Below are 27190 nucleotides of genomic sequence, written 5' to 3' on the forward strand. Positions count from 1 at the left end.
CGGGAATAGGCACGCAGCCTGGGCGGATCTGCGGGAGCTTGAAGGCCTAAGCGAGCTGCCGGCGCCCATTGCTTCTAGCGTGCGGCCTAGACGTGCCGGTGCGGGCAAGGCGAGCACGGCATATCCGTTCTGAAAGCTGTCGAAAGTAGCACCGCGGGGATCCCGTTGGCTAAATGGGGGAAGGGGCGGGGAGACTGCACCAGCGCGTTCCGTGGGCGATGTTAAGGGGCGGTTGGGAGAGGCTAAAGCCGTCTGGACGCTGCATAGGCCCACTCGCGAGGGTGTGGGGAGGACGTGTGGGGCCGTGCTGCTCCGCCTTCGCTCCTTCCTAGCCTAAGCTGGATGGTCCCTCTTCCTGTTCTTGCATCTTGACTCGAGCCACGCAAGCAAGTCCACTCTTATGCACAAGGCAAGTCTCGTCAAGCTAGCTTTGGCCGACGACAGGCACGCCAAACAATGAGCTTCAACGGACCAGCTCGTATGCGCATTTCTCGCTTCTCGGTTCTTGTTAACAAAGCCTCGACGAAGCGAAGGAATACGTGCACGGTCTCCCGGCTGCAACAAAAAAAAAGAGATCCACATGCCCAGCCTCGCATCCCCGACGCAGGCATGCGCGTGCGGACAGAGGCACTGGAGCCGCACTCTCTGCGTGGCTAACTTATTTGACTATCACACCGGAAGGCCCGACAGAGCGCGACCCGGTCCAAGATGCGACACTGAGACACGCAGCGCATTTCGAGGCGGCGCCAACTCACAGCCGAACGCGCCTTGAAAGGAGTTCCTCCTGGCTGGCAGGCTACCTGGACTTTTTGCGATGTGCAGACGCTCGGCTCTCGCAGGTGCGCTGCTAACTTGCCGCCAGCACAAGCGAGCAGGTCCAGTCTTCTGCGGCCAACGCTCACTGCTCTCTGCCTCTGCTCCTGCCTCTCCCTCCGCCTCTGGTGCAAAGCTGGCGTCCAAGCTCGGCCCATTTTTGCACAGTCAGGCTAGAGTGCGTGGCACGCCCCGGCTGTCAAGCCCTTCTCCGCTCAGACAGCGCTGCGCCGGCCCTGCCGCTGCGGGCGCCATGCGCTTCCGCCCAAGTTACAGTAGCTGGCTGACCGGCTTAACTGGCGACACGCTCTGCGTCGGCGGGTCGGTCTGGCTCCGCTCTGGCCCTGCCCCTTTGCCCCAGCTCTGCTCCTGAGGTTTCGGCCACCCCGTCGCGCCGCGCTCGCCTGTGCGTTCGCCCTCCTCCGCTCAAAGCGTTGCGCGCCTGCCTTCGCGGGTCTGTTGTTCTCTCGCGCTGCCCTGTCCGCTCTGCTCAAGATTCTCGGAAGCGACATCGCAAGCCCCTTGGAGGTTGCTCCGACGATATCCTTTGCCTTTCCACCTTCCTCCCATTCCATTCGACAAACTCGACATCGCGCTGCGACGCTCCGGTCGACGCAACGCACCGCTACAAACGCATTCTCGAGTCCACCTGTGCTCACCTCGGTCGTTCCCACACCGACTCGGTCGACTCGTCAATGTGCGCGGCTTTGGCCAGCATTCGCTCTTTTCACCTCTCGTGAGCTTCGGCATTAGCCCAGCATCATATCGCTCCTTCTTTGCAACGCAACCAAATCCTTCCATCGGCTACGTCCGGTCAACGTCTGCTCGCGCACGAGGTGCGGCACAGCTGCAATTCAGCCTTCGCCTCGTCCGGTCCTCGGCAAGTCCGAACCAAGAATCGGCTCGATTCCGCACAGGTGCTTCCGCCTACATCGCTTCGCCTTGCTCCATCCTTACGCCTAGTAAGCTTCTCTTCGCCCTCTTCCGTGCGTGTCGAAGACGAGTGTCGATTGCTCGCTCGAACTCGTCTGCACCCATCCTTTTCCAACGTGACAATCGCCCGGCAAGACCGAACGACAATCTCACGCACAACGCCGAAAAGATCGCTGTCGACAGCTCCTGCACCCGCACTTGCCCTCTGCGCAGCATCTTCTGGCCTGTTGTCGGAGCAGGAACGTAGCGCTCAAGCAGGCCGTCACGCCCATCATTGATACCCTTGGTGCGCCACCGACGCTCGCCACTCGCAGCTCCAGGACGCCGTTCGGTTGCCTCTGTGGTCCGCCTTTGCTCAACATGAACGGCATGGAACACGGTCAAAGCTTTGACCCCGCGTTTGATGCCTTCTTTCAGGCTCCGTCCTCATCCTCTCCACATCACCAACTTCAGCATTCCGCCGCCGGCTCGCCTGCGTCCATCCAGCAGATCGGCAACATGAGCGCAGCCGACTCCTCGCTCAGTCTGTACGCTCAAGACACCTCGGCGATGCGCCCGAGCTCCTCGTCGGGCGGCAATCTCCATCTCAACATCTCCAACCTCTCGGTCACGGGCGGTGAAGCCGACGCCTCACACGCACAGGCACACCAGCAGCAGGGCGTCGCCAACTCGCTCAGTTTCCCGCCTAACAACACGGCCTCACCTCAGTCCACCCTCGCGTCACCGGCCGATGCCACTGCTTCATTCAACATGCCCAGCACCACATCAACCTCGCCGCTCTTGCATCCTGATGCGCCGGTGGGCACAGCCACAGAAGCCCACCTCGGCGTTCCTACCGCATCGTCTCCTCTCAAGACCGAGTACAACCTCGGAAACGAGTCGGCTGGCCTGACGTCGACGATGCGCTCCTACAGCTCTACTTCGATCAAAAGCGCCGCGGGATCACAGAATGCCGACAGCCCAAGCTCCGGCTTCGGTGCCGGCGGCGCGGCAAATCAGAGCATGGGTGACGTCTCGATCGATGATGCCAATGTCGCTAGCCAGTCGGAAGCCGAGCTGGCGGCAGAGAAACGCCAAAGCAGCAAATTTGTCTACAAGCTCTTCCGCATGGTCAGCGACCCCGACTACCAGCATCTCATCAGCTGGAATCGCAACGGCACCAGCGTCATGGTGTGCAACTTTGACGAGTTCGCCAAGGAGGTGCTGGGCAAGCACTTTAAGCACAGCAACTTTTCCAGCTTTATCCGACAGCTGAACATGTACGGCTTCTACAAGGTGAACAAGACGCCCCGCGGCCATCGACAGTCGGTGGACGCGCAGATCTGGGAGTTCTCGCATCCCAAGTTCCTGCGCGGCCGTTCGGATTTGCTCGATGACATCCGTAGGAAGGCCCTGGACTCTGAACACGCGCGGGTCGAAGCTCGCGATCTGCAGTACAGCGTCAGTGTGGGGCAGATGCAGCTGCGTCAGCAGGTCGACGAGATGCAATTCCGGCTCGAGGAGCTCACAGAGCAGAACATGGCGCTGCGAACCTTTACAACCCAACTCCGAGACGTGCTTGGCCTGGTGCTCGAGCACGTCAAAAAGACGAGCGGCGGCAACATTGGTTTCGACGTGCGCATCCCCACGCTGGACCTGCCCTCGCCCATGCCGCCGCAAGGCCTGTGGACGCCGCAGGGTCACGATGGCCCGCCTATCTTTGTCACCGAGCCCGAGTTCGGCGCTGGTGTCGGACCGGGTGGGCTGAGGATGGGCCCGACGCCTGGCATGGTGCCTGGGCCGGGCCACGCTCCGCCACCGATGCATGCACCCCAACACCACTTTGGCGGTGCGCCGGATGGGTTCGCCATGACGGGCACGCCCATCTCGCGTCGCGTGTCGGCGAGCTCGGCGCATAGCGAGAGCATGCTTGCCATGAACGGCTCGCCCATGCACGGATCGATGCAGGGTGAGATGGGCATGCTGCCTGCTGGTCTGCCGCAGCGCTCGGCTTCTTTCGGCGAGGGACAGATGCCTGCACCCCACTTCAATATCGGCCGCGGCGGCGTCAACCGACCGGGCCTGGCGGGGCTCGCAATTGACACTTCGGCTGCATCTGGCATGTTTGGCGGCATGCATCCGAGCGTGAGCCCGACATCAGCAGGGCTATCGGCAAGCAATGCAGGGCTGGGCGTGATGAGCATGCCGCCGTCGCCGCTGACGCCACAGCATCAAGCGATGATGGCAGCGATCAACACTCCGCTGCCTCCGTCGCCGGCGCCGGGGTCATTGGCGGGTGGCCAGTTCAAGCCGTTCGATGGCTCGCCGTTCGTGACCAATAACGGATTCCCCTCGTACGGCCATGGTCTTTCTCTTGCCGACCAGAGCTTCTTTGGGCCGGAGGCCGATGGTCCCAATGCCAAGGCGATGCGCACGCCCATGAAGCGCACGGCGTCCAATTCTGGGCCTAGCGCGCAGGGCACGCCAGTGCTCATGCAGTCAACGTCGCCCGGGCTTGCCAAGCGCAAGTCGCCAATCTGAACGCGATGTCTTCTTTGATACCCGGGTGGCTGGCGCACGTCGTCGCCATCCCAGTGATTCTCCCCTTCGTTTGTCTCCACAATCCTTTCCCCTCAAGGACATCCCCTGAACCCAACTTCTCTTCTTCCCTCTCCACGATTGTGCCTACGCTGGCATTTCCCCCCATCTTGGCCGACTGTGGCTTTCCCCTCAGCATTGCTGGCACAGTGTGCAGCGGGGCTAGTGTCGGGAGAGTCTGACCACGCTCGTTTTTTCGATTTGATCCCCCCTCTGTCTCTCCGCCTTGCGGCCTGTACAAGCTCGGACTCTCGTCGTCGTTTAATGCCCGAAGTCACCTTCTGTACCTTTTTTACCTGGAAGCCTCGAGCGATGTGCTGTGGATTTGTGTGGAATCAGATGATTTCGGTGCCTGGTGGGGCTGGAAAGCGCGTGCGTGTCACGGGGAATGCGGGGAGGCAGCCGACATGCATGGCGGGCGCGTCGGCGATTACATTTCGCCAGCCGAACAGGGATGTGGAATTCCGATTTGCGGCCACGCTCAAGCCCACCTGAGGTGTTGGACTCTAACCACCATCTGCGGCTGCCTCGACTTAGAGTAGTAGCAGGCGCAACCATCCGACGTTTTACAGGCACACTCAAGAGGGCATTAGTCTCGGATCACGCCAGGAAAGAAGTGCACTTCCCGCGATGGTGGACCCACGAGTGGTGCCACGGACGTCGTACGACTCGCAGGCAACAGCGTCGGATGCTACGGTGGAGGAGCGAGATGAGAAGCCTTATCGCGACGACGCCTCGTCCGACGATGCTCCTCTATACCCGCCAACCCGAGTCTCATCGCGCTACCATGCACACGACGAGCTGGAGGACGGCCTTGGCGGGGTGCGGCTTGACGATGACGAGGAGGTCGGACTCATGCAGGCTGACCGTGACGCACGCAAACCGCACCAAGGCTCGCGCATCTGGAGTCAGCTACGCTCCTCGCCGCACCGCTCGGGCAAGCGTAGACTTACTGCGTTCTCAGGCTGTTTGATATTCTCCGGCGTCGTGATCGGCTTCATGCTCGCTTTGCCACTCCTGCAGTGGCTCTCGTCCAACACAGCCTCTGCAGCCCCAGCGAGCACCTCCGTGGGAACAGCAAAGCCAAGCAACAACATTTCGGCGGATGCATCGATGGAATCATCGCAGAGCTGGAAGCAGCCTGCCTCGCCCAACACGCCAGCGGGTCACTACGCGCTCGCCAACACACAGCTATTCAAAGTCGACTTCCAAGACCCTGGCTGGGAAACTGTGGCTCAGGCTGCTGCGGGTACGGGTCTGACTGAGGCCGAAGTGACCTCGTTCAAGACGCACGATGGGCACGATCTGATGCCGCTCGATATGGACACGGTGTTCAGCGGTACGCTTGCACCGCAAACGAGCGACCTGACGTGGAGCGAAGAGGATCCGGACGAGGGTGTGTTCAGCCATGTCGACTGGACCAAGCGCGACATCTGGCTCGAGGACGTCACGCACGCACGCCACCAAAAGACGGGCAGCGGTAAAGTGGCGCCGTTCGCAGGGAAGGTGCTGGTGGTCGAGGGCAAAAACGTGCTGGATGCCAACGGCAGGATGCTCACCTGGACGAGCTTCAAGCTATCACCCGATCTGCGCTGGGTGCTCTTCTTCACCGAGGAGACCGACCAGTGGCGATACAGCAAGAAGAGCCATCTGTGGCTACACGAAATTGCGGCCAAGAGGACCACACAGCTAGGATCGGGACCCAAGGCTCCGCCAAAGGTGACCTATGCCGCCTGGGCGCCGCGTCCAGCGGGGGCGAACAAGGACGAGGCGCCGACGATCGCGTTTGTCGAGGAGAACAACCTGTACGTCGTGCCGCGCGCGGGCGAGAGTGCGGTCAAGGTGACCGACGACGGGGCGGCGACGATCTTCAACGCGGTGCCGGACTGGGTGTACGAGGAGGAGGTGTTCGGCACCGACTCGGTCATGTGGTTCAGTCCGGCCGGCTCGAAGCTCGTCTTCCTGCGCCTCGACGAGACGGCGGTTTCCGTGTACGAGTTCCCGGTCTACAATCCGGACCTGTACCGCGCGGGGATGACGCAGGCGTACCAGAAGATGACACGCATGAAGTACCCCAAGCCGGGCTTTGCGAATCCGACGGTGAGCGTCAAGATGATCGATCTGGACGAGATCCGTTCTGCGACGCGCCAGGGCGGCGCGGTGCGGCCGACGCAGTATACGCTGCACAGTCCGATGTCGAGCAAGGGCAAGGCGGCGGACGAGGTGGATCGGCTGCTGTCGACGGACGCGGGCGTCAAGGAGCGGCTGGTGACTGAGGTCAAATGGGTGTCGGACAGCGCACTGCTGGTCAAGGAGACGGATCGGTACAGCGACGTGATGCGCATCGTGCATTTTGACGTTGCGCGCGGCATGCTGCCGACGATCAAGGCGGGAAGTGCCGGTGCGGATGTAGAGGGTGAAGTGGTGCGGAAGCAGGATGCACGTGCGGACAAGAGCGGCTGGATCCGTGCCGCACAGACCATTGAGCCGCTCTCCCACCACAATCTCTCGGTCGGCTCCACAGCCTACCTCGATATTGTCGTTTCGCCACAGGGCTTCCGCCACCTGGCGTATTACGACTCTGCGACGTCGGATCAGCCGGTCTTCCTCACCGACGGCGCGTGGGAGATCGCTGCGCTCAAGCACGTGGATGCGCGGCGCAGGCGGGCGTACTTTGTAGCCGCACGCCCGACGCCCGCGCTGCGCAATGCGTACTATGTCGAGCTGCCGGACTGGCAGGCTTCGGCATCGTCGCGCACGCCGGCGACCTACACGCTCAAAGAGCCCGTGCCGCTCACGGATGTGTCCAAGCCCGGCTCGTACGACGTGCGCTTCGACCCCAAGGGTGCGTACTACGTGCTCGACTACCAAGGCCCCGACGTTCCGTACCAGAAGGTGGTGGGAGTGGACGATGCGTCATTCGAGCTGATGCTCGAGGAGAACGTGCTGCTGCGCCAGATGTCGAGCCAGTACGTCAAGCCGAGCAGCACGTTCTACCAGCTCGTGCTCAACAGCACGCTGGCGGATGGCAGCCGCGCGGTGGCGAGTGTGCAGGAGATCCGGCCGCATGACTTTGATGCGTCTGGCGCAACAAAGTACCCCGTGCTGGTGCGCGTGTATGGCGGGCCGGACTCGCAGCTCGTGGATGCGCGGTGGGCGCGTGCTGACTGGCACCAGTACGTCGCCTCTACACTGGGCTACATTGTGGTCGTTGTCGATGCACGCGGCACTGGCTTCCGCGGGCAGGCGTACCGTGCCACTGTTGCGGGAAAGCTGGGTGATGCCGAGGCGCACGATGTCAACGAGGCTGCTGCAGCCATCGCCACGCTGCCGTACGTCGACGAAAAGCGGGTGGGCGTATGGGGCTGGTCTTACGGCGGCTACCTGACGGCCAAGAGTGTCGAGCTGGACCAAAAGGTGTTTTCGCTCGCCGTGTCGGTGGCGCCGGTGACGAGCTGGGCGTTCTACGACTCGGTGTACACGGAGCGCTACATGAAATCGCCGCACACCAACCGCAAAGGCTACGACGCCTCGGCGGTACACGTCAACAGCGCATTTGGCAAGACCAAGTACCTGCTCATGCAGGGCTCGGCAGACGACAACGTGCATTTCAGCAATTCGGCGCATCTGTTGGACATGCTCACCAAGGCCAAGCTCCGCGGCTTCCGCTTCAGGATGTTCACCGATAGCGCACACAGCATCAGCGTGCGCGGAGCGTACCGAGAGCTGTTTGAGGAGATGACCAGCTTTATCGCCGAGCTGTGGGGCGCTGGTGGGCGCAGGGAGCCCAAGGGCGCAAAGGCCAAGAACCGACCCGCACTGCACAATTCAGTGGAGCGCCGGGCGTAGACATTTGTCCCCACATGTATTGCCGAATGGACAGATGCTTTGCCATTGATCATCGCCTTCCTACGGAGCGGATGTTTTCTTGATGCAGGGTTTGTGGGGTTTGTGGGATTGGCGCGTGTTCGGTGAGTGCTCGGTGCGTGATTTTGGTTGACGTGGCCCGCGGATCACGCGGAGGTCGGTTTCGGGCATAACCGACAGCAGACCCCTGCTGACCGCGCCTTGGCAACGAGTCACGCCGGCCACTCGTCGGCTCGTCTCCGGCGACTCAGCCCGCCTTCCTCTCCGCTTGGACGGCTGTCAAGGGCAAGGTTCCGACGTGGCCGAGTTTTGAAGACCGGCACGCCCGAGCAGCTGCCATACTGCCGGCGCGTCGGTCAATTTCATAAAGCTTTTTTGACCGGGGTTCACAGTCCCGCGTTTCGTATAAAGCCCTCGCCTTTTCCGCGCGGCGGGTTCAGATAGTCCCCAGCGTCAGACTTTCCTGCTTATCGGTGCCCATCCCCGTTTGACATTGCCGTCATGTCGCTGCGCGAGGCTTCCGTCGATCTGCCCGCTGCGTCCAGAGTGCGTTCCCGCACAGCTGCTACTGCATCGGCGCCTGCATCTGCCTCTGCCTCGCTGCGTACGCGCAACCATGGTCCGATTCGTCAGGCGTTCAAGAGCGCGTTCAGCCGCTTCGCCGCAGCCCCCGAGGGCTCGGATGCCCAGGCGAGCAAGAGCACCTTCCTCAAGGAGGCCTCGCTGTACACGTGCTTCTTGCTCGCAGGCTGGGTGGATGCCACGCCCGGTGCCCTGTTGCCCGCCATCCGCGAGCACTGGAATCTGAGCTTCGTGCTCGTATCCATGCTCTTTGTCGGCACCTTCGTCGGCTGCATCATCGCAGCCGCATTCGTCTCGCCGCTCATGGACAGGTTCGGATTCGGCAAGATCATCAGCGTTGCCGCCGCGCTCGGCCTCGTCTTCCCCGTGGTCTTCCTCACCATGCCGCCCTTCCCAGTGCTCATCGTCGCCATGATGTTCTCCGGCATGAGTAACTCTTCACTCGATGCGCTCGTCAACGTGTGGATCTCGCAGCGCCCAAGGTCGGATGTCAGGCTCGGTGTCGTGCACTTTCTGTATGGCCTCGGCGCGCTCTCGTCACCGCTGGCAGCCATCCCGTTCCTGCACGAGGGCAGAAAGGGCATCGCGTTCCAGTACTTTTTCTGCGTCAGTCTGGCGCTCGCGCTTGCCGTTCTCACGATGGTCACTGTAGCATTCAAGCTGCAGCGCGATGAACTTGTCGAGGGCCCAGCCCAGCAGCTCGCCACCGACGAAGCGTCGATCGAGCTGCAGCCTCGCACCGCTACCCAGGCCTCCGACTCCGCCGACGACAAGGACAAGGCCATTCCGCCCACGCCCGGCTCCAGCTCGCATGCGCCGCTCGACCTCATGCCGATCCCCGCGCCCGTGGAAGACACGCGCTCGGGCATGTACAAGCTGCGCGCGGTGGTCAAGCAGCAAAAGGTGCAGCTGCTGGCGCTGTTCACCATGATCTACGTCGGGTGCGAAGTCACAGTGGGCGGCTGGACCTCGACGTTCCTCATCGAGGTGCGCAACCAGGAGACGAGCGCCAACGTGCTCGTCTCGGGCTTCTGGGCGGGCATTGCGTTCGGTCGCATCCTGCTCATTCCGCTCACTGCGTGGCTGGGCGACGAACTTGCCAGCCTCATCTACCTCGTGTGCGCCGTCGGCCTTCAGCTGCTTGTCTGGCTCGTCCCCAACATCATCGCCAACGCCGTCGCGCTCGCGCTGCTCGGTATCTTCCTCGGACCGGCATTCCCCATCATGATCCGCGTGGCGAGCAAGACCATTCGTCCGCGCGCGCACCTCACGGCAGCCATCAGCTTCATTTCCTCATTCGCCGCGGCCGGTATGGCGCTGCTGCCTCTCCTTGTCGGTCTGGCCTCCCAGGCGGCACCGCAGGGAATCAAGGTTCTGCCGCCCATCCTCGTCGGCTTGCTCGCCGCCCAGGTCGGCCTCTGGACCCTCACCAACCGCAGCCACTTTAAGCAGCGCTTCTTCAGCCGCGGCGCCGATGGTGGTGCTGCGGAGCACGACGAGGACAGGCTCGACTGATCCATCCATGTGCAGTATTTCTTGCTGCCTCTGTAAAATATCGCCGTTCGGCTTGGTTGGTTCGAATGGATTTTTTTATACCTCGTGACCCTTTGTGTTTGCCGCCGGATGTGGATGCGGGGTGGGAGCTGCAGAGTATCACAGCAGATGGCGTGCGCCGAAATGCGGTCCAGAGGGTTGTGGCGTGCTGCCGCTGCATCTTTCACCTGCCGAGCCGCCACCAAATTTCGCCCCACACGGCGTCAGCCGCAGATGGCCGGCTTAAACCCCGTGCCTGAAATCCAAAAAAGTCAGAGTCACATTTGGATGAACTCAGCAGCAGCTCGCATCCGTTGGCCGAGTCGCACGACATCCTATTCATCCTTCCCAACCACCACCCTCTTTCTTCCTTGAACCGGAATCGCATGTTATAGCGAGCACTCTGAACCTTTCGTCGCGACCATGGCTGATCTGGAGAAAGGTGCGCCGTTGCCGGGCGATGCGCCTGCGCACCTCAGCAACACCACGACCACCGAGTCGAGTCCAGCCTCGGCCACGGATTCCATCGCCCCGCCACCGACCGCATCCACTTCCACACCCAGCCGCGCACAACGCTTCCGCAAGGAGATCCGTCGCATCACCATGCACTTCACCCCAAGCTGGTTCAGCGTGACCATGGGCACGGGCATCACATCGATCCTGCTCCACCAGCTGCCCTACCAGTTCAACGGACTGGGCATCATCAGCAACGTCATCTTTGGCTTCAACGTGCTTCTCTTCCTGCTCTTCCTTGGCATCAGCATCGCACGCTACATCATCTGGCCACAGCTCTTCTGGATCATGCTCTTCCATCCGGCTCAGTCGCTCTTCCTCGGCACGTTCAGCATGGGCATGTGCACGCTCATCTCCATGTGTGCCATCTCGGCCGCTCCCGCCTGGGGACCTGGATTTGCCACATTCACGTGGGTGCTTTGGTGGATCAACGCGGTGCTCAGCCTGGCGATTTGCATCGGCCTCCCGTTCATCCAGTTTACAAGGCACGTGCAGTCGTTCGACAAGATCACGGGCGTGTGGTTCCTGCCCGTGGTGACGACGATCGTGTGCGCAGCAACGGGCGGGTTGGTGGCGGACATCTTGCCGCCGGCTCATGCAAGGCTGACGCTGATCGTCTGCTGGGTGCTCTGGGGCACCGGGTTTGGGATGGCGTTCCTGCTCATGTCGCTCTACTACGCGCGCCAGGCGATCTACAAGATTCCGCCAGCCCAGCTCATCGTGTCCACCTTTCTTCCGCTCGGACCGTGCGGGCAGGGCGCATTTGGGCTGCTTCAGCTCTCCTCCGTGCTGTACAAGATCTCGCTCTCGGAGCACACGGCGCTTCCCAGCCCCAACGCCACCGATGCAGAGACAGCACGCATCATGGCCACTGCCATTTATGCCGTCTCGGTGCCCGTTGCGCTCGTCATCTGGGGCCTCGGCCTGGTCTGGCTCGTACTTGCCGTATCGAGCCTAGTCGATCTGTGGTTAGTGTCCGAGCTGAGCTTCAATCTCGGGTTCTGGGCGACTACCTTCCCCCTCGGCGTCTTTGCCACCGCAGCGATCAAGTTCAGCGTGGTGCTCGATTCGGGTGCGTTCCGCGTGATCGGCACGGTGCTCGCACTCGCCGAGGTCATCCTCTGGATTGGTGTTGCGAGCATGACCATGAAGAAGGCGGTACGTGGCGAGATCTTCTTCTCGCCGTGTCTCGCCGAGATGTGCGACGAGAGCGGCGAGCCGCCCAAGTACGTGCCTCCAGCGAGGAAGTATACCTATCAGCCACGGCCTGCGTTCGACGAAGGCGAGGATGGAGACGAGCACAGCAGGAGCAGGAGCAGACACGATGGCTCGCTCAGCAGAGCAAAGATGTGGCTCGGTCGGTCCAGGAGTAGAGGTAGACCAGCCCAACGCACAAATTGAGTCGCATGCTGTAATTTAAGTTTGCTAGACAGGACAGGTGCATTGTAGTCCACGGAGTTGAAGACATGTGATGTGGCTGATGAGTCGACAATGCGCTGAGCAATGCCAAGACCGGCAAGCGGCGTTGCGTCGGGTCGGTATGACTAGATTGCCGAGCTGGACCTCCACGTGAACACGTCCGTGCGGCCTGACCGTGCGGGGTACAAATACCTCTTGCTCCGTGCTCCGCTCTCTTCTTGAACTCATCCATCTCGCAACAATGTCCGGGTTTACATTCGACGATCCTACGGGTACTTCTTCGTACAGCCAATCTGGCTCTACGATCCGGATCAGTTCGGGGCCAAAGACCGACTACTGGACTACGGCGCCTGGTTCCGTGCCCGAGTCTTCCGCACACCGAGCCTCGGCACCCGTGCTGTACCAGCTGCACAAGCTTTCGCCGACTGCCAATTGGAGGCTCAAGGGAACCTTGCATCAGCCAGGCACCGAGCGCTTCCAGCAGGCAACACTCTTTCTCAGACGAGTCAACCCCAATGAGGGCGCCAACGGCGAGGGCCAGAAATGGCTCAAGTCAGGCATCGAAATCGAACAAGGACGCCAGTTCATCGGGTAAGCCTCCTTCCCTTCACAAACAAACCTCTTTTCTCAGCACGCTGACCAGCTTGTATTGTCGGGGATGCAGCGTGGTGGTGAGCGATCCGTTCTCGGACTGGAACGTGGCGCCGCTCGCTAATGCGCCCGGTAAGGACGCAGCCAAGGTCGACGTCGAGATCGAAAAGGTCGGCCCGGACGTCCACGTCTACTACACCCCGGCGGGCGAGAAGAGCCGCATCCTGCTGCGCGAAAAGAAGGGCTTTGCACCGCCCACCGACGCCGAGCACGAGACCTGGTGGCTCGGCGCTATGGTCTGCGGCCCACTCTCCGAATCCACCGAGGGTACCGTCGAAAACTGGACCTTCGAACCCATCACCGACGCTCAACATTGATCCGAAACACAACCCGCTGTTCACTCGCACTCTGGATCTTGTCGTTTGAAATTGCAGAAAGAATTTGTCTTCCAGGTTTCCACAGCTCAGTACGGCCCTGTGCGCGCACTGAACACACTGAGTGTCAGCACGCCAAAGTCGACGGCCAAGAACTGGCCGTCGCCCAGCGAGCCACCAAACGAATACAGAAGCAACACCGAGCAGAACTGCAGCAGCGACGTGAGGCAAATGTAGCTGAAACAGCCGAAGCTCGTCACCAGCGCCGCCCTACCCTCCTTGATCGTGTCAATGACACAGCCAATATCGCCGCGATTGGACGTAAACGGCGCGGCGACCGACGCTTCGGCCTCGCTGAGCGAAATGCCGATATCGGCAGCCTTGAGTGCACCGCAGTCGTTGGCACCGTCACCGCACATGCCCACCGTGTAGCCGAGCGCCTGGAGGCGTTCGATAAGCTCGTGCTTTTCGTCGGGCGACATGCGTGCAAAGATGGTGCCCTTGATGAGCATGCGTCGCAGCGTCTCGACGGGCGCAAAGTCGACCATCCAGCGGAACACGTCGCCGGTCAGCGCGAGCTGGTAGTCGTGGAAGTCAAACTCCTCCAGATCGAGCACGTGCGGATCCACCTCGCGCGGCTGCAGCCGGTACGCGTCGAGCTTGATGCGGTCGTCGTCGACGCTCGACCAGTCGATCACCGCGCGCGCATCCCGCTCGCCACCGTGCACAAACGTCGGCATAAACACGTGCGCCGACGGTCCCACCATGCCGCACTCGCGCGCCACACTGATCGCCGTACGCGGATTGTCACCCGTGACCATCTTGGTGATGATGTTGGCCTGGCGCAGCACGTCGATCGCCGGCGCCGTGCCCTCCTTGAGCTTGTTCTCAAAGATGATGAGGCCCAGGAAGCGCAGTCCGCTCTCGGCGTGCTCGCGGCGCATGCGCTGCGCCTTGATCCAGCTCATGCCCGCCATCGACTTGCCGGCACACGCAATCACGCGGTAGCCGTGCTTGGTGTAGTACGAGAGCAGGTCGTCGTAGTCGGCCGGGAACGTGTCCTTGTCGCAGATGTCCGCCATCACCTCGGGCGCGCCCTTGACAAACACCTCCATCGACGGCGACTTGAGCCGCTTTACGATCACGCTCATGCGGCGCAGCGACGAGACAAACTCGAACGTGCGCAGCACACCTAGCTCGAGGAAGTGCGCATGCCTGCCCGACTTGATCGCGTCCTCCACCTCAAACGCCTGCCCGCCCGGCGGACGCACAACGGTCTGGACGAGCGCAGGCGGGCGCTCGGTGAGCTTGGACTTGCCGTTCTTGGCGGTGCCACTCTTGGTGGTCGCCTTGGCCGCGCGCTCCTTGCCCTCGTCGAGCGTCCAGCCGGTGTACTCGAACATCTTGACATCGAGCGGGTCGCCGATCACCTCGCCGTCGACCACCTTGAGCGAGTGGCACGTGGCGAGCGCATACAGCAGCGGCATCTTGCGCGCATCGGCGTCGCTCTTGGCGCCCGCGCCCACGGGCATCTCGTCGACCGTCTCGTGCAGCTCGCTGAAACGGCCGGCCTTGACGTCGATGGTGCGCGTGCCGAGCACGTCGAGTCCATCCGCCGTGAGCGTGCCCGTCTTGTCGAAGCAGAAGACGTTGACCTTGCCGCCGATGATGACGCGGTTGGGCGAGATGCAGAAGATGCCGAGCTTGCGCAGCCGATTGATAGCAAACGAAATACCGATGGACATGGTCGCGGGCAGCGCAGGCGGCACCACCACCGTCACCAGATCGAGCGCGCGGATGACGATCGTATGCCACGCAATGCCGATCTTGACAAAGTTGACCGCAGCGAAGGTGAAGCCGATGCCGGCAGTGGCAGCGAGGAAGCCGATGAAGCGGAACGAGTCGCGGTAGAACTTGAAGCCCATGGGTTTGGGGAAGAGCATGCTGCGCACGAGTGCACCCTTGGTGGTGTTGAAGCCCGTGCGCACCACCATAGCCTTGGCGCCCGCGTCGCCCTTGTCCGTCGCGACGCTGCCACGGATGCGGATGATGCGCGTGCCCGAGAACAAGAAGTGCTTGGCGAGGTCGGGCGTCACTTCGGTGCCTGCAGCGTGGAGACCGACCATGCTCTGCGTGGTGAGCGGGACCTTGCTGACGGGCACACTCTCGCCGGTGAGCATGCTTTCGTTGACAATCGCATCGCCGCTGAGCAGCACGCTGTCCGCTGGGAAGAGGAGCAGCCCGGACTCGGCCACGTCGTACACGTCACCGGGGACAAGCGCGCTCGAGTCGAGCACCTGCCAGCTGTCCTCGCGGAGCACGCGCACGTCGCAGGTGAAGCGGCTCATCTCGCGCATCCGGTTGACCGTCTGGCGCGTCTCGAGGAGCGTGGTGAAGATGGAGGCGAGCGAGATGACGGCGATGCAGAAGGCGTAGTAGTAATAGTTGTCAAACGACCACAGGATGATCGACACGATCTGGAACATGTAGAACGGATGCAGCACCTCGTCGACCAGCAGCTGCCATGTGGACTTGGCCTTGATCTCGATGACGTTCTGACCAAAGATGGTGGTGCGGTCCTTCTCAGCGTCGTGGCTGATGCCATTGTTGATGGCGCCGAGCGAGGTCCAGAGCGGGTCGCGCCAGTCCTTGACCATGCGCAGTCGCCCGGTCGGCGGATGCAGTGCAAAGCGTGTGTAACGGTAGTCGAAGAAGGTGAGTTCCATGAGCTGTTCGGTCTGCACGCCGGACAACATGGGCAGACCTCCTGTTTCCTGTGCGGATGTGCCGTTGCCATTCAGGTTGGGCGTGGCAGTGCCGCCGTTGACGATGCTGCTCTTTGCCGACGCGTTCTTGGAGGGTGCGTTGCTCTTGCTGACGAGCTCGGGAGGGAGGTTGATGGTGGGTGCCGACTGGGACTCGGCCTGGGTGGCGGGAGGCTCGCGCGACGAGTGTGGGAAGACAGTGGCAAGCGGGCGCGCAAAGGGGATGGTGGAGAGTCGTTCCTTGTGCAGGTCGCCCCACTGATTCTCGATCATGATGAATTCGGCGCTTTCAAAGTCGGTCTCCTTGCAGACGTACTTAAGGCGGAAGCGGGGCAGCCAGCGACCGATGAGATAGACGATACCGATGGTGAGGAAGCAAACGACCGAGTACATGATCTGGTTGACCACCACGGTGCGGTATCCAGTGAAGCGGATGGTGGTATCTTCTTCCGCGAGGTAGACCTGCTGGCGGCTCCTGGACGACTTGTCTAAGAAGCTGATCTCCCTCTTGGCCTCGGCTGCGCTGACGCTGCGACCTTGGTCGCGGGCACTGGGCCTGACATCGGCATCGGATCGACCAAAGCCGGAGGCGTCGCCGGTCTCAAGGTCGCGCCCGGCGAGTTCGGCATCCAACTCGTCTTCGGGCGGGTGGTCGGTGGAGAAGCGCGTGTCGCCAAAGACCGGGTCGACGGCACCGCTGAGCGTGCCGAAAGCAGAAGGGAGCAGACCGCTGCGATCGGGAGTCTCGTCCTCATCCGAGGTGTTGAAGGACTCGTCGTCTTCCTCCTCATCGTCGAATCCATAGTCGTCGTCGCTCCAGCCTCTATCGTCGCGATCATCGTCGTCCTCGTCATCGTCATCGTGGCCAGCGTCCGATCTGCCACCTCGGCTCGAGACGACCGAACCTGATGAACGTCTGCGCGAGAGGAGTGGGCGGGAGAAGGAGCGACGGCTTCGGGCGTCTTCGTTGTCGTCATCGGCGCGGTCGCCGCGGATGGAGGCGAGGATGGAGCCGAGCATGCCCTTTGGCTGGCTCGAAGAGGAGAGGTCGGCATCTACGGAAAGACGCTTTCTACGGCCGAAGCGGTAGGCGCTACCGCTGCGCTGGCTGGCGGGCTTGCGTCGACCCGCGACCGAGTCGGGAGAGACGCTGCGCTCGCTCGAGGTGGTCACGGCATCGCTCTGGGCAGAGGCGGAGGAGAGCTTGCGGGTGCGACGCGGCGATCGACCTTCCATGGAGATACGACGGCGGGAGCTGCGCGAGGTACGACGGCCGAGCTCGGGCCTGGCCATTTCGTGGCGCATGCTGCTCACGGAGCTGGGCACGGCGCCGGCGCCAGGGCCGTCAAAGATGCTGCCGCCCTCGTCGTAGCTGCCTACCTGACTATCGCGACGGCGTCTACGGCCGATCTCGACGCCGCCCGAGGCTGCAGTGCCAGCATCTGCGCCAGCGTCTCCATCAATGCCAGCCTCGCGCTGGGCCTGAGCCCATTCGAAAGCCTCGCGCGCCTCCTGCTCATCGAAGTACGGAGAGGAGGCGAAAGCTTCGGCGGCGGTGTGCTGAGCATCAGCATTGTCGGTCGGCTGCGCTGCTATCTTCTTGGCAGGAAGCTGGAAGGGCGCCTGGTACTCGTCGGCGGCCACTTCGAACTGACGAGACTTGGCAGATGACTGGCCACGCCGGTCGGCCGCGCTGGAGCGGTCGGGTTCCGACATGGCGCCTGCTCGCAAGGAGTGAAAAGCGGTGGTGGCGATGCGGTCCGTCGAGATGCGTCTGCGGACGTCGGATGGACCGATGGTGCGTGTGAAGTCGAGATGAGAAGGGCCGAGATGAAGTTGACGGCGGTTGCAGCGCTTCAGCCAAGAGGGGAATTCGGCAGCTCCGATCGAGAGCAACGCGGGTGGGCCCCAACTGCCTGCCTCGTGCGATCTGCCGCATTTTTCTCCCACCGTTCCCACGCGCCTTTGACCGGACGCAGCCTCCACACTCGGAATCGCCGATTGGAGATTCACCGCGCATTCATCCACTCTCCTCTTCAAAAGCAAGTGGTCGACGAAGAAGCAGGCAGTTGAAGCCAAGCCTCGCAAGGTAAATTGAAGCCCATAAATCAGAGAGAGTCCCTATCGAGAGGTTGAGATGCAGCGGTACAGCACAGTACATGGTGCAGATAAGACGAAGCAAAGGAAGGGGGTATACTGTGGTTGCGGTTGACGCTGTGAGGATCCGTTGGTCTAGGAGGATAGTGTTGTGGTGACAAGCTCAGTCCCAGATCCAGCTGATGTACTTGAGCCATCGGTGTCGGTTGCCCTTGAGCGCATCTTCGGCCTGCTGCTCCATCTCGGCCTGGTGGGCGCGCTCCTTGGCCTGCTCGATGATCGCCCGGAGCGGCAGCTCGTCCAGACGCACCCATCGTGTCTTCTTGATGAGCTTCCATCCGAGGAAGAAGACGATGACGAGCGGGATGTCGAGGTAGCTCGAGACAAAGCTGTTGGCGTCCCAGTTGCCCTTTGTGAACACGCGGAATCCGCCGGTGAACAGGATGATCAGGCACATGACCAGGCCGGCATAGCTCGAGTAGAGCGTCCAGCCGTTGTTCCACGGCAGCTCCGACGCAGGGATGCCCTGCCTTCGCAGTGCGGTCTTGAGGCGGATGTGGTTGAAGAGCACCGTGCACCACGATACCAGCACGCCCGCCGAGGTGAGCGCGACAAACCAGTAGAATACGGTGAGTGCGCCCGAACTGAGCGTCATGAAGCTGAGGAACATGAATGCAGTGAAAAAGAGCACGCAGTAGATCGGGATGCCCCAGCTCGTCGTGCGCAGGAACAGGCTTGGCGCCTGGCGCTTCAGAGCAAGACCGTAGAGCACACGCGTGCCGGCGAGCAGGGCCTGATTCGACGACGACCACGCGGACGTGATGACGATCGCATTGACCACCGAGCCCACCGCCGAGTATCCAGCCGTGGAGACTGCAATCACAAACGGCGACTGTGCCGCCGTTCCGGACTCGTCGTTGAGGCGCGGATCGTCCGACGCCACAAGCATGCCCACGACGAGCACGGCGAGCAGGTAGAAGAGCACGATTCGGAAGAACACGCGCTTGCACGCGCGCGGGATGGTGCGGCCCGGATTGCGAGTCTCAGCCGCCGCCATGGCGAGCGACTCGATGCCGGCAAAGCTGAACACGGCGTTGGTCATGACCGACCAAAAGCCCAGGAACCTACCCCAGGCGCCCGTGCCGATGAACTCGACAAACGGACCGGGCGTCTTCCAGTATCGGAATCCGACGCGCTCGACACCAGGCACGCCGCCCAGGTTGACCACCAGACCAAAGATGATCAGGAACACCACCGTGAGCAGCTTGAGTGATGCGAACGCAAACTCGACCTCGCCGAACACGCGCACGAATGCGACGCCGACGATGAACGTGAGCAGGATGAACACCATGATCCACAACGACGAGTTGATATCCGTCCAGTACTGGAACAGCACGCAGATTGCCGAGATCTCGCTGGGGATGGAAAGCACGTTGCCGTACACCAGGTTCCAGCCCGCTGCGAAGCCCCACGCGGGGTCGTTGAGGAAAGCGGCATGGCGCACGAACGAGCCGCTGACAGGCAGCAGCGCCGAGACCTCGCCGAGCGCAAATTGTACCGAGCAGACGATGGCGCCCACCACGGCGTATCCGAGCAGTGCACCCAGCGGACCGCCCGTCTGGATCGAGCCCGACAACGACAAGAACAGACCCGTACCGATCGAGCCGGCAAGCGCGATCATCGACAGATGGCGCTGCTCCAGCCCGCGCTTGAGATGCGCCTGCTCGGTCGTCGTCACACCGAGCTCGTCGCCATCGTCGGCGTACGCAGCGTGCACCGTCTTGTCGACCGAGCCGCCATCCTCCTCGCTGCGGAGCTTGCCGTTGTGCACCGCGTCGTCCGAGCGGCCCGTGTGGCCCATTGCGTCTTGCAAGCCGGACATGGTTGAGTATACCTCCCAGCGACAACAGGGATGGTTATGGTCAAAAGGAGAATCCCGCAACCAATCCTACAACACACTAACGCAGGAACAAGTTGGGAACGCGATAAGGACGCCACAGCCTAGACCACAAGCGAGAGAACACGACCCAATCACGCGGTCGGCAAGTTTGAACCCTATTGCTTGAGCTGCCCAGCTGCTCCAGACTGGGTCGTACTACCCCCACCCCACCACTCTTGATACCCTCCGAACAATTCGACGCTCCGCTTGCGTGCTATCTGCATCAGCCGCGGAGCGCAGTTCGAGCGCGGTTCAAACTGCAGCACAGTCCGCCCGCATGGCGAAGGAAATTTTCATTTTGTTTGTTTTTGGTCCTCCGCAGGACACCGCTACTAACCGAGAAGTCGAACTCCTGCCGCTTCCCGCGCGCGCTTATTCCGCCGGCCAATTTCACCACCCCCCTCCGCAACACGTGGAGCCAAGACGGTTCCTGAGCATCGGCACAATCTCTTTCAGTCGCAGTCTTTCAGAAGAGCCAGCGATATGCACGTCAGATAGATGGTGAGGAAAACTACGACGAGGCGATGGCAGGTGCGGCTGCGCTGGCATGATCCTGAGCCGAACCAGCCGAAGGGTCGTACGACGGCGACCCGATGCCACGGTCGGCATTCAGCTGCGCCGCGCGCAGATCCATGTTGCTGCCGTTGCCGGTGGCCGATGGAGACAGCGCATTGTTCGAGCCGACCTTGGACAGAGCATCGCGGCCGCCACTTGCCGACGTCGCACTGGCGCTGGCGCTGGGCGAAAGCTTTCCGATGTACCAGCTGGGCACCCAGCCGCGCGCATGGCCGTCGCGTTCCTGCACGCAGTACGACCAGTGGTTGTAGCGCTTGAACACGCGCAATCGCTCGTCCTTCCTCAGATCCAGGTCGCCTTCGGCGCTCTGGTAGTCCATCAGCATCACACCGGGCGTGCTCGTGCTCGTGATGAGCGCCGGCGGAATCGCAGCCCGCTTGGCATCCATGCGTGTGCCGTCGCCGCCCATGGTCAATACCGTCGGCGTGCTCGGATTCGAGATGGTGCTCGGCCCGGAGCGCGACCGCGACGAGATGACCTCAGCGTCCACAATGCTGCCCAGTGGTCGGCTCGTCTCGAGCAGACATCCGGCAGGCACCCAGCCTGACGCGTACTCTGCGCGGTAGTTGGAGTACGTCGTCGTGCTATCGTCATCGGTCGGCCCGCCCTCGCCCACCGGAACGCTGTACACGACGTCGCCCGATCCATCGCCTCCGGCGTCTCTCTGAACGATCCACCATCCCTTGGCCTTGTTGATCACGATGAACGTGTCGCCCACATTGACATCAAACTCGTCATCGCGCTCGGGCATGTACGGGTAGATGGCCACGGCGTACGTCCTCGCCGTCTTGTTGCGTTCCGGAAGCTCCGCTGCAGGGCCCACTTCGACGGGATTCGAGGTATTGCCAACGAGCGCACCAGGCGGCGGCGTGCCTGCGATGATGCGACGTCGATCGGTCCTGGCCGCCGTGCGCTTCTTGACGTTGGCTGCAGCATCGCCATCGCGCTCTTGCAGCTTGGACGCCGCCTTGGCCTCGGCGATGGCGATGGGCGACTTGACATCGCGGATGTGGCGAAGCATGAACACGGGGCTCTGCTCGTTCTCCTTGAGCTTCTGGAAGAGCAGCAGCGGCTTCTCGTCGTAGCTGAGGCATCGCTCCGTCTTGCCGTAGCAGATGAAGAGCGCATACTTGCGCCAGTCGTCGTTGATCTTGTACTTTTTGAGCGCTGCAGGCAGCACCTTATAGCAGGGGTCGTCCAGCGTGACGCGGAACGACTTGTACGGGTTGCTGTCGGACGAACTCGAGGTAGCCGAGGCCGAGACTGGTGCGCTGGCTGCGGTGGATGACCCAGCTGACGTGGTCGCTTTCGGCTTGGGCTCGTTCGAATCTGCCAGCGCAGCATCCTTGCGATCCTCGCGGTCTGTCGAGGAGACCGGAGCGCCATTTGTGCTGAGGCCGTTGGTGCTTGCAGGAGCAAAAGGAGAGGCCGCAGCAGACGAAAGCGCATTCGAAGCACCCAAGGAGCCGGCGCGCGGTCTCGATGGACCCGCAGCGTCGGACTGCGAGATGGCATGCTGATGGGCCAAACGACGCGTGGGGCTGACCATGGAGCCGGCACCGGCACTCGAAGGGAGTTGCTGCTGATGGGTTTGCGAACCCTGCTGAGGGAAACCCGAGTAAGAGCCGAGCGAGGTCGGGGTGGCTGATGGCGTAGACTGTGTGGGCGAGAGGTCCGAAGCACCTGCTGGTGCGCCAGTGCTAGTCGGCGGATGGGGATGCACGGTGGTCGTGGGAGTCATGGGCGAGTTGGCACCGATGCTGTCGGACCTGGCCGAGGTGACGGTGGCGGGCTTGAATCCGCTCATAGCGTGACCAGCGGGATAGGTGAAGCCGGAGCGGGTTGGCGAGACGAGGCCGGTGAAGTTGCGCGAGGTGGGCGACTCTAGCGGGAGGCTGGATGAAGCAGTGGATCCCAGGTCGGGATTGGAAGCATATGCCGACATTCCACTGACGCCGGAATCGGATGTATGCTGCGAGTGGAGCGAGTTGGAGACGAGCGTGATGGGGGTGTCGATGGAGTGCGCCTTGACGCCGACTTGCCTTGCGACCGAGGCCATGTCCTGCTGAAAGCGTGCCAGGTAGTCTGCGAGACGGAGGATCTGCGACTCGAGAAGACGGATGCGATCGTCACGTTGACGTAGCGCTGACGCCATGTGGGCTGTGCTGAGTGTGTCGGATGCGTGCTCTTGGGCCTCTACAGCTTTGGGAAGCCAGTCTCCGTCGTGGATGGGGATGCCGAACTGGGTCTTGAGACGGTAGATGGCGGAGAGCATAGCCAGACGCTGGCCGATGGTGACGACGCCGATGTCCTTGAGTGCTTCATCGTCGAGGAGCACGAGGACATCGCCGGTGATGCCATTGGAGATAAAGTCACGACCATACTTGGCGAGGCCGATGGTGGAGAGCCAGTCGGCAACCTGCTGCTCGGACCACTTGTTGATGTGGAGAGTCGGCGACGACTTTGGGCTGTGCGAGGTCATGTTGCGAGGTTAAGCACCGGCTGTATAGCGGGAAAGCGTGCTCAACCGTGTACAGTGATTTGGGCCGAGAGGCTGGGCTGGAGTTACTGATGCGATAGAGGTATCCGATCACGCGAGATTGTGGTCGACGGTGTATTCCATGTTGACGCAAAGAGATCGCGAGGTGGGCGGTGAAAGCGACGATGAGCTTGGATCCGAGACTAGGGGATGCTGTGGTGCCAAGAGAGAGATCCAGCGAGCACCTTTTGAGCAGGACAACGCGTGAAGGTAGCGGAGGTGCGCCAGGGGTGGCGTTGCAGCGGCCAGTACTGTGCCTCCTGCGTCGGTTTGTGTGGTGCTGCCAGGTGGAGCCAGGTGGAGACAGACCGGCAGTGATGCTGCTGCTGATGCGATTCGATGCAATGCGACGTGGTGGGATGAAAGAGAACGGGTGGGGCACAGACCCAGTTGGCTGAACCCTGGATTGGCAGACGGCCGCCTCAGCACGAGCCGCGCTGAGCCAACACGCGCTCTCAAGCCGAGCCAAAAGTCGGATTCGCCTCGCGTCTCGACTCGGCGTCTCTCGCTCAATTCGGCTTTCAGCTGCTGCGCGCGTCTCCCCAGGCGCCATCCTGACAGAGCGCATCCCTCTCCAAACACACACAAAACTCACTCCTCTTGGGATCAGAACAACGAGCCGAGCCGAGACGACCGCATGTCCTAATCGCAGAAGACAGCGACAAGCACATGACAAGCGCTTTGAGGGGTTCCTTTGTTGAACGTTGGCACATGCCTTCGCGGCTCTACAATGACAGACTCGGGTCCACTCGACCTACCAAGGACGCCGACGTCGACGCCTTGGAGCTCGCCACCGAATTGGCCGGCCTGCGACGCAGCTCCATGAGCGTCTCGTTGATGTACGAAGACAGAATGTCGTTTTCGCTCGCATGGTGCATCAGCTCCTCTTCCACGCTCTCCACCGCATCCAGCACGCGGTTCGCACTCTCCACCGCCCAGCTTGCGGTCGTCTCGTAGTCCTCTTCGTCTCCACCGAGCGCTGAGCCATTGGCGCCCTCGTCGGCCGCATCGCCTGATTCTCCCGCCTCCGATTGCTTTCCGCGTTCCGACGCTCCAAAATTGGCCGGTAGCGGCAGTCCAAACTTTTCGTCGCCGAATCCTCGCATCGCCGCCGCGTCGGCCTGCTCTTCACCCTCGCCGTCCTCCTTCGTTCCGGCCTTCTGCAGTAACGACGCCGCTCGTCGAGTCAGCATGCGCAGGACGAGCACCGACGTGAAAGCGGGCCCCATCGGCGACAGCGCATCGTCGTTGCCCGTCGTCGGCGTTCGCGTCACGTCAAACACGTACATGCCCGGATTGTCCACCGTGCCGTCCGAACGGGCCGCACTGTGGCTGATCTTGGCCTCACGAACGTTGCCGCCCGCTTGGGCCGAATCAGCCTTGTCCAAGGTGAAGGAAACCTCGCCGCCGTCCGACTTCCTTCGCGCTCGTAGCGCCCGCGCGCCGTTGACACCCTTGCCGGTGACGATCGGAGCGGCCTCACCCGTGTGCGTGGCACCCGAGACCACATTCAAGTCGTCATCGACCACAATGCCAAGCTTTCGCGCCTTCTTTGCAGCCGCGGAACCATCGGTCTTGAGATGGGTGAGCACATGCGCCATAAGCACTTGCTGCACTTCCGCCACAGCGCCAGCGCCCGGGCTGTTCTTGACATCAAAGCTGCAATTCTTCCATCGGCAGCGTCCGTCAACAGCATGCTCGACGTGCAGCTTGGCGTGCTTCTTTTGAGCCTCGAGCGTGTTGGTCTCCGGTGCCGGACACGTCGACCAGCAACACCGACAAGGTTCGAGCTGGTCGCGCTGCCTCTCCTTAACGTCGATGCCCCGGATCACGAACCGCTGCGGCTGATTCTCCTGAGCCGGGATCACCATGGCTGCCGCTTGCGGGAACACGGTGCTGACTGCGCGGATCAGCTCGGCTGCCGCCTGTAATGGCACGCCGTCGTTGTTCACCTGGAACTCCTCCTTGTACGCCGTCCAGAACTCCATCTGCGTCACTTCACGCTCCGGGTTGCGTTGGAAGACCATCTGCATCCACGCGATGCCGCGCTCGGGCTCCTTGAGGCCTGCGATCTCGCGTCGTTCTCGGCGCGTGAGCTTCTTGCGTTGAGCACGCTCCTCGGGCGTCTCGCGCGCCAGGCGCATCTGCACTTCACGTGAGCGGCGCATCGCTTCGAGCTGGCGGTTCGGAATGCTCACGATCCAGTCCTGCGGCACTCGGAGCGGCATGACGCGCTCCCACATGGTGCGACCGAGCTGCAGATTGCGCGACAGGAAGCGCACGAGCGCGGCTGTTCGGGCTGTGGCACGAGTACCGAGGCGCGGGTCCGACCTCGAAGCGCCGCTGCGACCATTGCTTGCCGAAAGTTGGCCGGATGAGGGCGAAAGAGGACGACGAGAATCCAAAGAGAGCGCGGAAGCAATCTTGATGGCGTTGTTGCCGATGCATACGAGCTGATACAGCAGATCGAGAAGCGGTTCGAGCAGCTCGACGTCCTGCGTGACGGGCAGCAACTCGACGCAGCGCTGCAAAAGGCCCGGAGACTGCTGACCATCTGGTTGCGTAGATTCGACAAAGGCAGCTTCGTTGCGTTCGTTGGCTGCCATGGTACCGAGGCATCGCAGCGAGCCCAACAGGAAAGCGCGGTCCTTGGAATGCAGGGCAAACGAGAGCAGCAATGCAAAGATGTCGTCGCCAGGGGAGTCTGCACTGGTCGGCGGCCTGGCCTCGGCCGAGTGCGAGAGGGAGCCGTTGGCGGATGGAGGATTGGATGAGGCGTTGGGCGCTCGACGCGTGAGTACGACCCTGGATGCGAGGGATTCCAGAATGTCGAGGAAGTACAAGCGAAGCTCGGCGATCCCATCCATCTCGAGCCATCCGTCTTCGTGCGAGGATTCCGTATCGTGCGAGGACGTGCAACTGACGCCGTTGTGGACCGCTGTGATTGGAAGCGAGAGGATATCGCGGATGAGGGCGAAAATGCCTTTGACGGCGGCCAAGCTGCGGACGTTGGCGCTGTGTGTGGCAAAGTTGCGCAGCGCCAGAGCCGCCTCGAGCGTGCGCCGCATGAGGATGGCGTGGTCTGCGTGAATGGCCGGGTTGAATGACCCGGTCTGGATGTGCGAAGAGGACGCGTTCCTGGCGAGAGTCAGTGAAAGCGAGGAGCTCGTGGTGCCCGAGTGGCCTGTGTCGCCGGGAGCGCCGACACCCACGTCGATGGTGTCTGCGGGCTGCTCGAAGTAGGATGCTGCCCATCGCGAGGCGGGCTGACCTGTGAGAGCAGCGTGGATTCTGCGCACGTAGGAGATGAGGGCGTCGGCGAGGCCGGGGACGCTGTCCAAGGTGAACTCGCGTGCCGCTGGATCGCGATTGTTGGCGGTGATGTGGACCAGGCGGGAGAGCGCCCAGTCGATCTGGACGGGCAAACCCGACTTGAGCGATAGGAGGATGCGGTTGCTGGGGCCGGGCACGAGATAGGACGCTTCGTAGCCGTCGCCCACCAGTTTGGGCCGCTTGAAGGATGCGCTCGGATCAGCCGATGGGTGGGGCATCCGCGCGGCACCAAGATGCTGCTGTGTCGGAAGGCGTCCGCCAGGCATGAGCGGACGTGCCGAAGGTGTCTGAGGAGGCTGCATGTGACGGGCGTGCGAAGGTAGCGAGGCGATTGGGCGGTGCAGGTTGGGATGGCCAGGCATCGGATGGTGCTGCTGTTGCGGAGGAAAGTGTGGCTGCTGCATGCCCATGCCTGGGATCATCTGCGGCTGAGAAGGAACAGAGGGAAGAGGCTGGCTGCGAATGACGCTGGGGCTCGCAGCAGCGAAGGCGCCGCCCGCAGGCGACGGATGCTGCGGATACGACATATGAGGCGTTGGGCAGCCCAGGTGCGAGTGCTGCCAGATTAAATGTGGGGGCGAGATGCGGCGAGCCAAGTGTCGTCAACTTGACGAGAGAAGATTTGCAGCGAGCACCGATGCTCCTTGCGATTGTGTCCAGCAACAATGGTCGTGACCTTGTGTCAGAGAGAGTGGGGGCCGCACCTTAGCTTGACCGGGCCAGGATGATGCGAGCTGGT

At 62.1% G+C, this 27190-nt stretch overlaps 9 protein-coding genes across 9 annotated transcripts; 5 read left to right on the top strand and 4 right to left on the bottom strand.

Moving 5' to 3' along the window:
- Nucleotides 1-456: 456 nt before the first annotated feature.
- Nucleotides 457-4266, top strand: PAN0_017c5548 (winged helix DNA-binding domain-containing protein; the record flags this gene model as incomplete). The annotated part of the gene is made up of 5 exons (XM_014799122.1): nt 457-539; nt 823-1082; nt 1175-1479; nt 1572-1816; nt 1986-4266. The coding sequence occupies 5 exons, from the start codon at nt 457-459 to the stop codon at nt 4264-4266; spliced, it is 3174 nt and encodes a 1057-aa protein (XP_014654608.1).
- A 687-nt stretch (nt 4267-4953) lies between these two features.
- Nucleotides 4954-8172, top strand: PAN0_017c5549 (dipeptidyl aminopeptidase; the record flags this gene model as incomplete). The annotated part of the gene is made up of 1 exon (XM_014799123.1): nt 4954-8172. One exon carries the CDS (start codon nt 4954-4956, stop codon nt 8170-8172), a length of 3219 nt encoding a protein of 1072 aa, XP_014654609.1.
- Nucleotides 8173-8691: 519 nt separating this feature from the next.
- Nucleotides 8692-10287, top strand: PAN0_017c5550 (MFS general substrate transporter; the record flags this gene model as incomplete). Its single annotated transcript, XM_014799124.1, has 1 exon — nt 8692-10287. One exon carries the CDS (start codon nt 8692-8694, stop codon nt 10285-10287), a length of 1596 nt encoding a protein of 531 aa, XP_014654610.1.
- A 441-nt stretch (nt 10288-10728) lies between these two features.
- On the top strand, nt 10729-12219 carry PAN0_017c5551 (sulfite transporter Ssu1; the record flags this gene model as incomplete). The annotated part of the gene is made up of 1 exon (XM_014799125.1): nt 10729-12219. The coding sequence occupies one exon, from the start codon at nt 10729-10731 to the stop codon at nt 12217-12219; it is 1491 nt and encodes a 496-aa protein (XP_014654611.1).
- A 259-nt stretch (nt 12220-12478) lies between these two features.
- On the top strand, nt 12479-13205 carry PAN0_017c5552 (uncharacterized protein; the record flags this gene model as incomplete). Its single annotated transcript, XM_014799126.1, has 2 exons — nt 12479-12828; nt 12902-13205. The coding sequence occupies 2 exons, from the start codon at nt 12479-12481 to the stop codon at nt 13203-13205; spliced, it is 654 nt and encodes a 217-aa protein (XP_014654612.1).
- Nucleotides 13206-13291: 86 nt separating this feature from the next.
- Nucleotides 13292-17683, bottom strand: PAN0_017d5553 (uncharacterized protein; the record flags this gene model as incomplete). Its single annotated transcript, XM_014799127.1, has 1 exon — nt 13292-17683. The coding sequence occupies one exon, from the start codon at nt 17681-17683 to the stop codon at nt 13292-13294; it is 4392 nt and encodes a 1463-aa protein (XP_014654613.1).
- A 544-nt stretch (nt 17684-18227) lies between these two features.
- PAN0_017d5554 (dicarboxylic amino acid permease) lies at nt 18228-19946 on the bottom strand (the record flags this gene model as incomplete). Its single annotated transcript, XM_014799128.1, has 1 exon — nt 18228-19946. One exon carries the CDS (start codon nt 19944-19946, stop codon nt 18228-18230), a length of 1719 nt encoding a protein of 572 aa, XP_014654614.1.
- A 568-nt stretch (nt 19947-20514) lies between these two features.
- On the bottom strand, nt 20515-23061 carry PAN0_017d5555 (protein kinase regulator; the record flags this gene model as incomplete). Its single annotated transcript, XM_014799129.1, has 1 exon — nt 20515-23061. The coding sequence occupies one exon, from the start codon at nt 23059-23061 to the stop codon at nt 20515-20517; it is 2547 nt and encodes an 848-aa protein (XP_014654615.1).
- Nucleotides 23062-23843: 782 nt separating this feature from the next.
- Nucleotides 23844-26978, bottom strand: PAN0_017d5556 (uncharacterized protein; the record flags this gene model as incomplete). Its single annotated transcript, XM_014799130.1, has 1 exon — nt 23844-26978. The coding sequence occupies one exon, from the start codon at nt 26976-26978 to the stop codon at nt 23844-23846; it is 3135 nt and encodes a 1044-aa protein (XP_014654616.1).
- Between the last annotated feature and the right edge of the window lie 212 nt (nt 26979-27190).

Source organism: Moesziomyces antarcticus, assembly GCF_000747765.1.
Source record: "Moesziomyces antarcticus DNA, scaffold: scaffold_v10017, strain JCM 10317, whole genome shotgun sequence".
Taxonomy (NCBI): domain Eukaryota; kingdom Fungi; phylum Basidiomycota; class Ustilaginomycetes; order Ustilaginales; family Ustilaginaceae; genus Moesziomyces; species Moesziomyces antarcticus.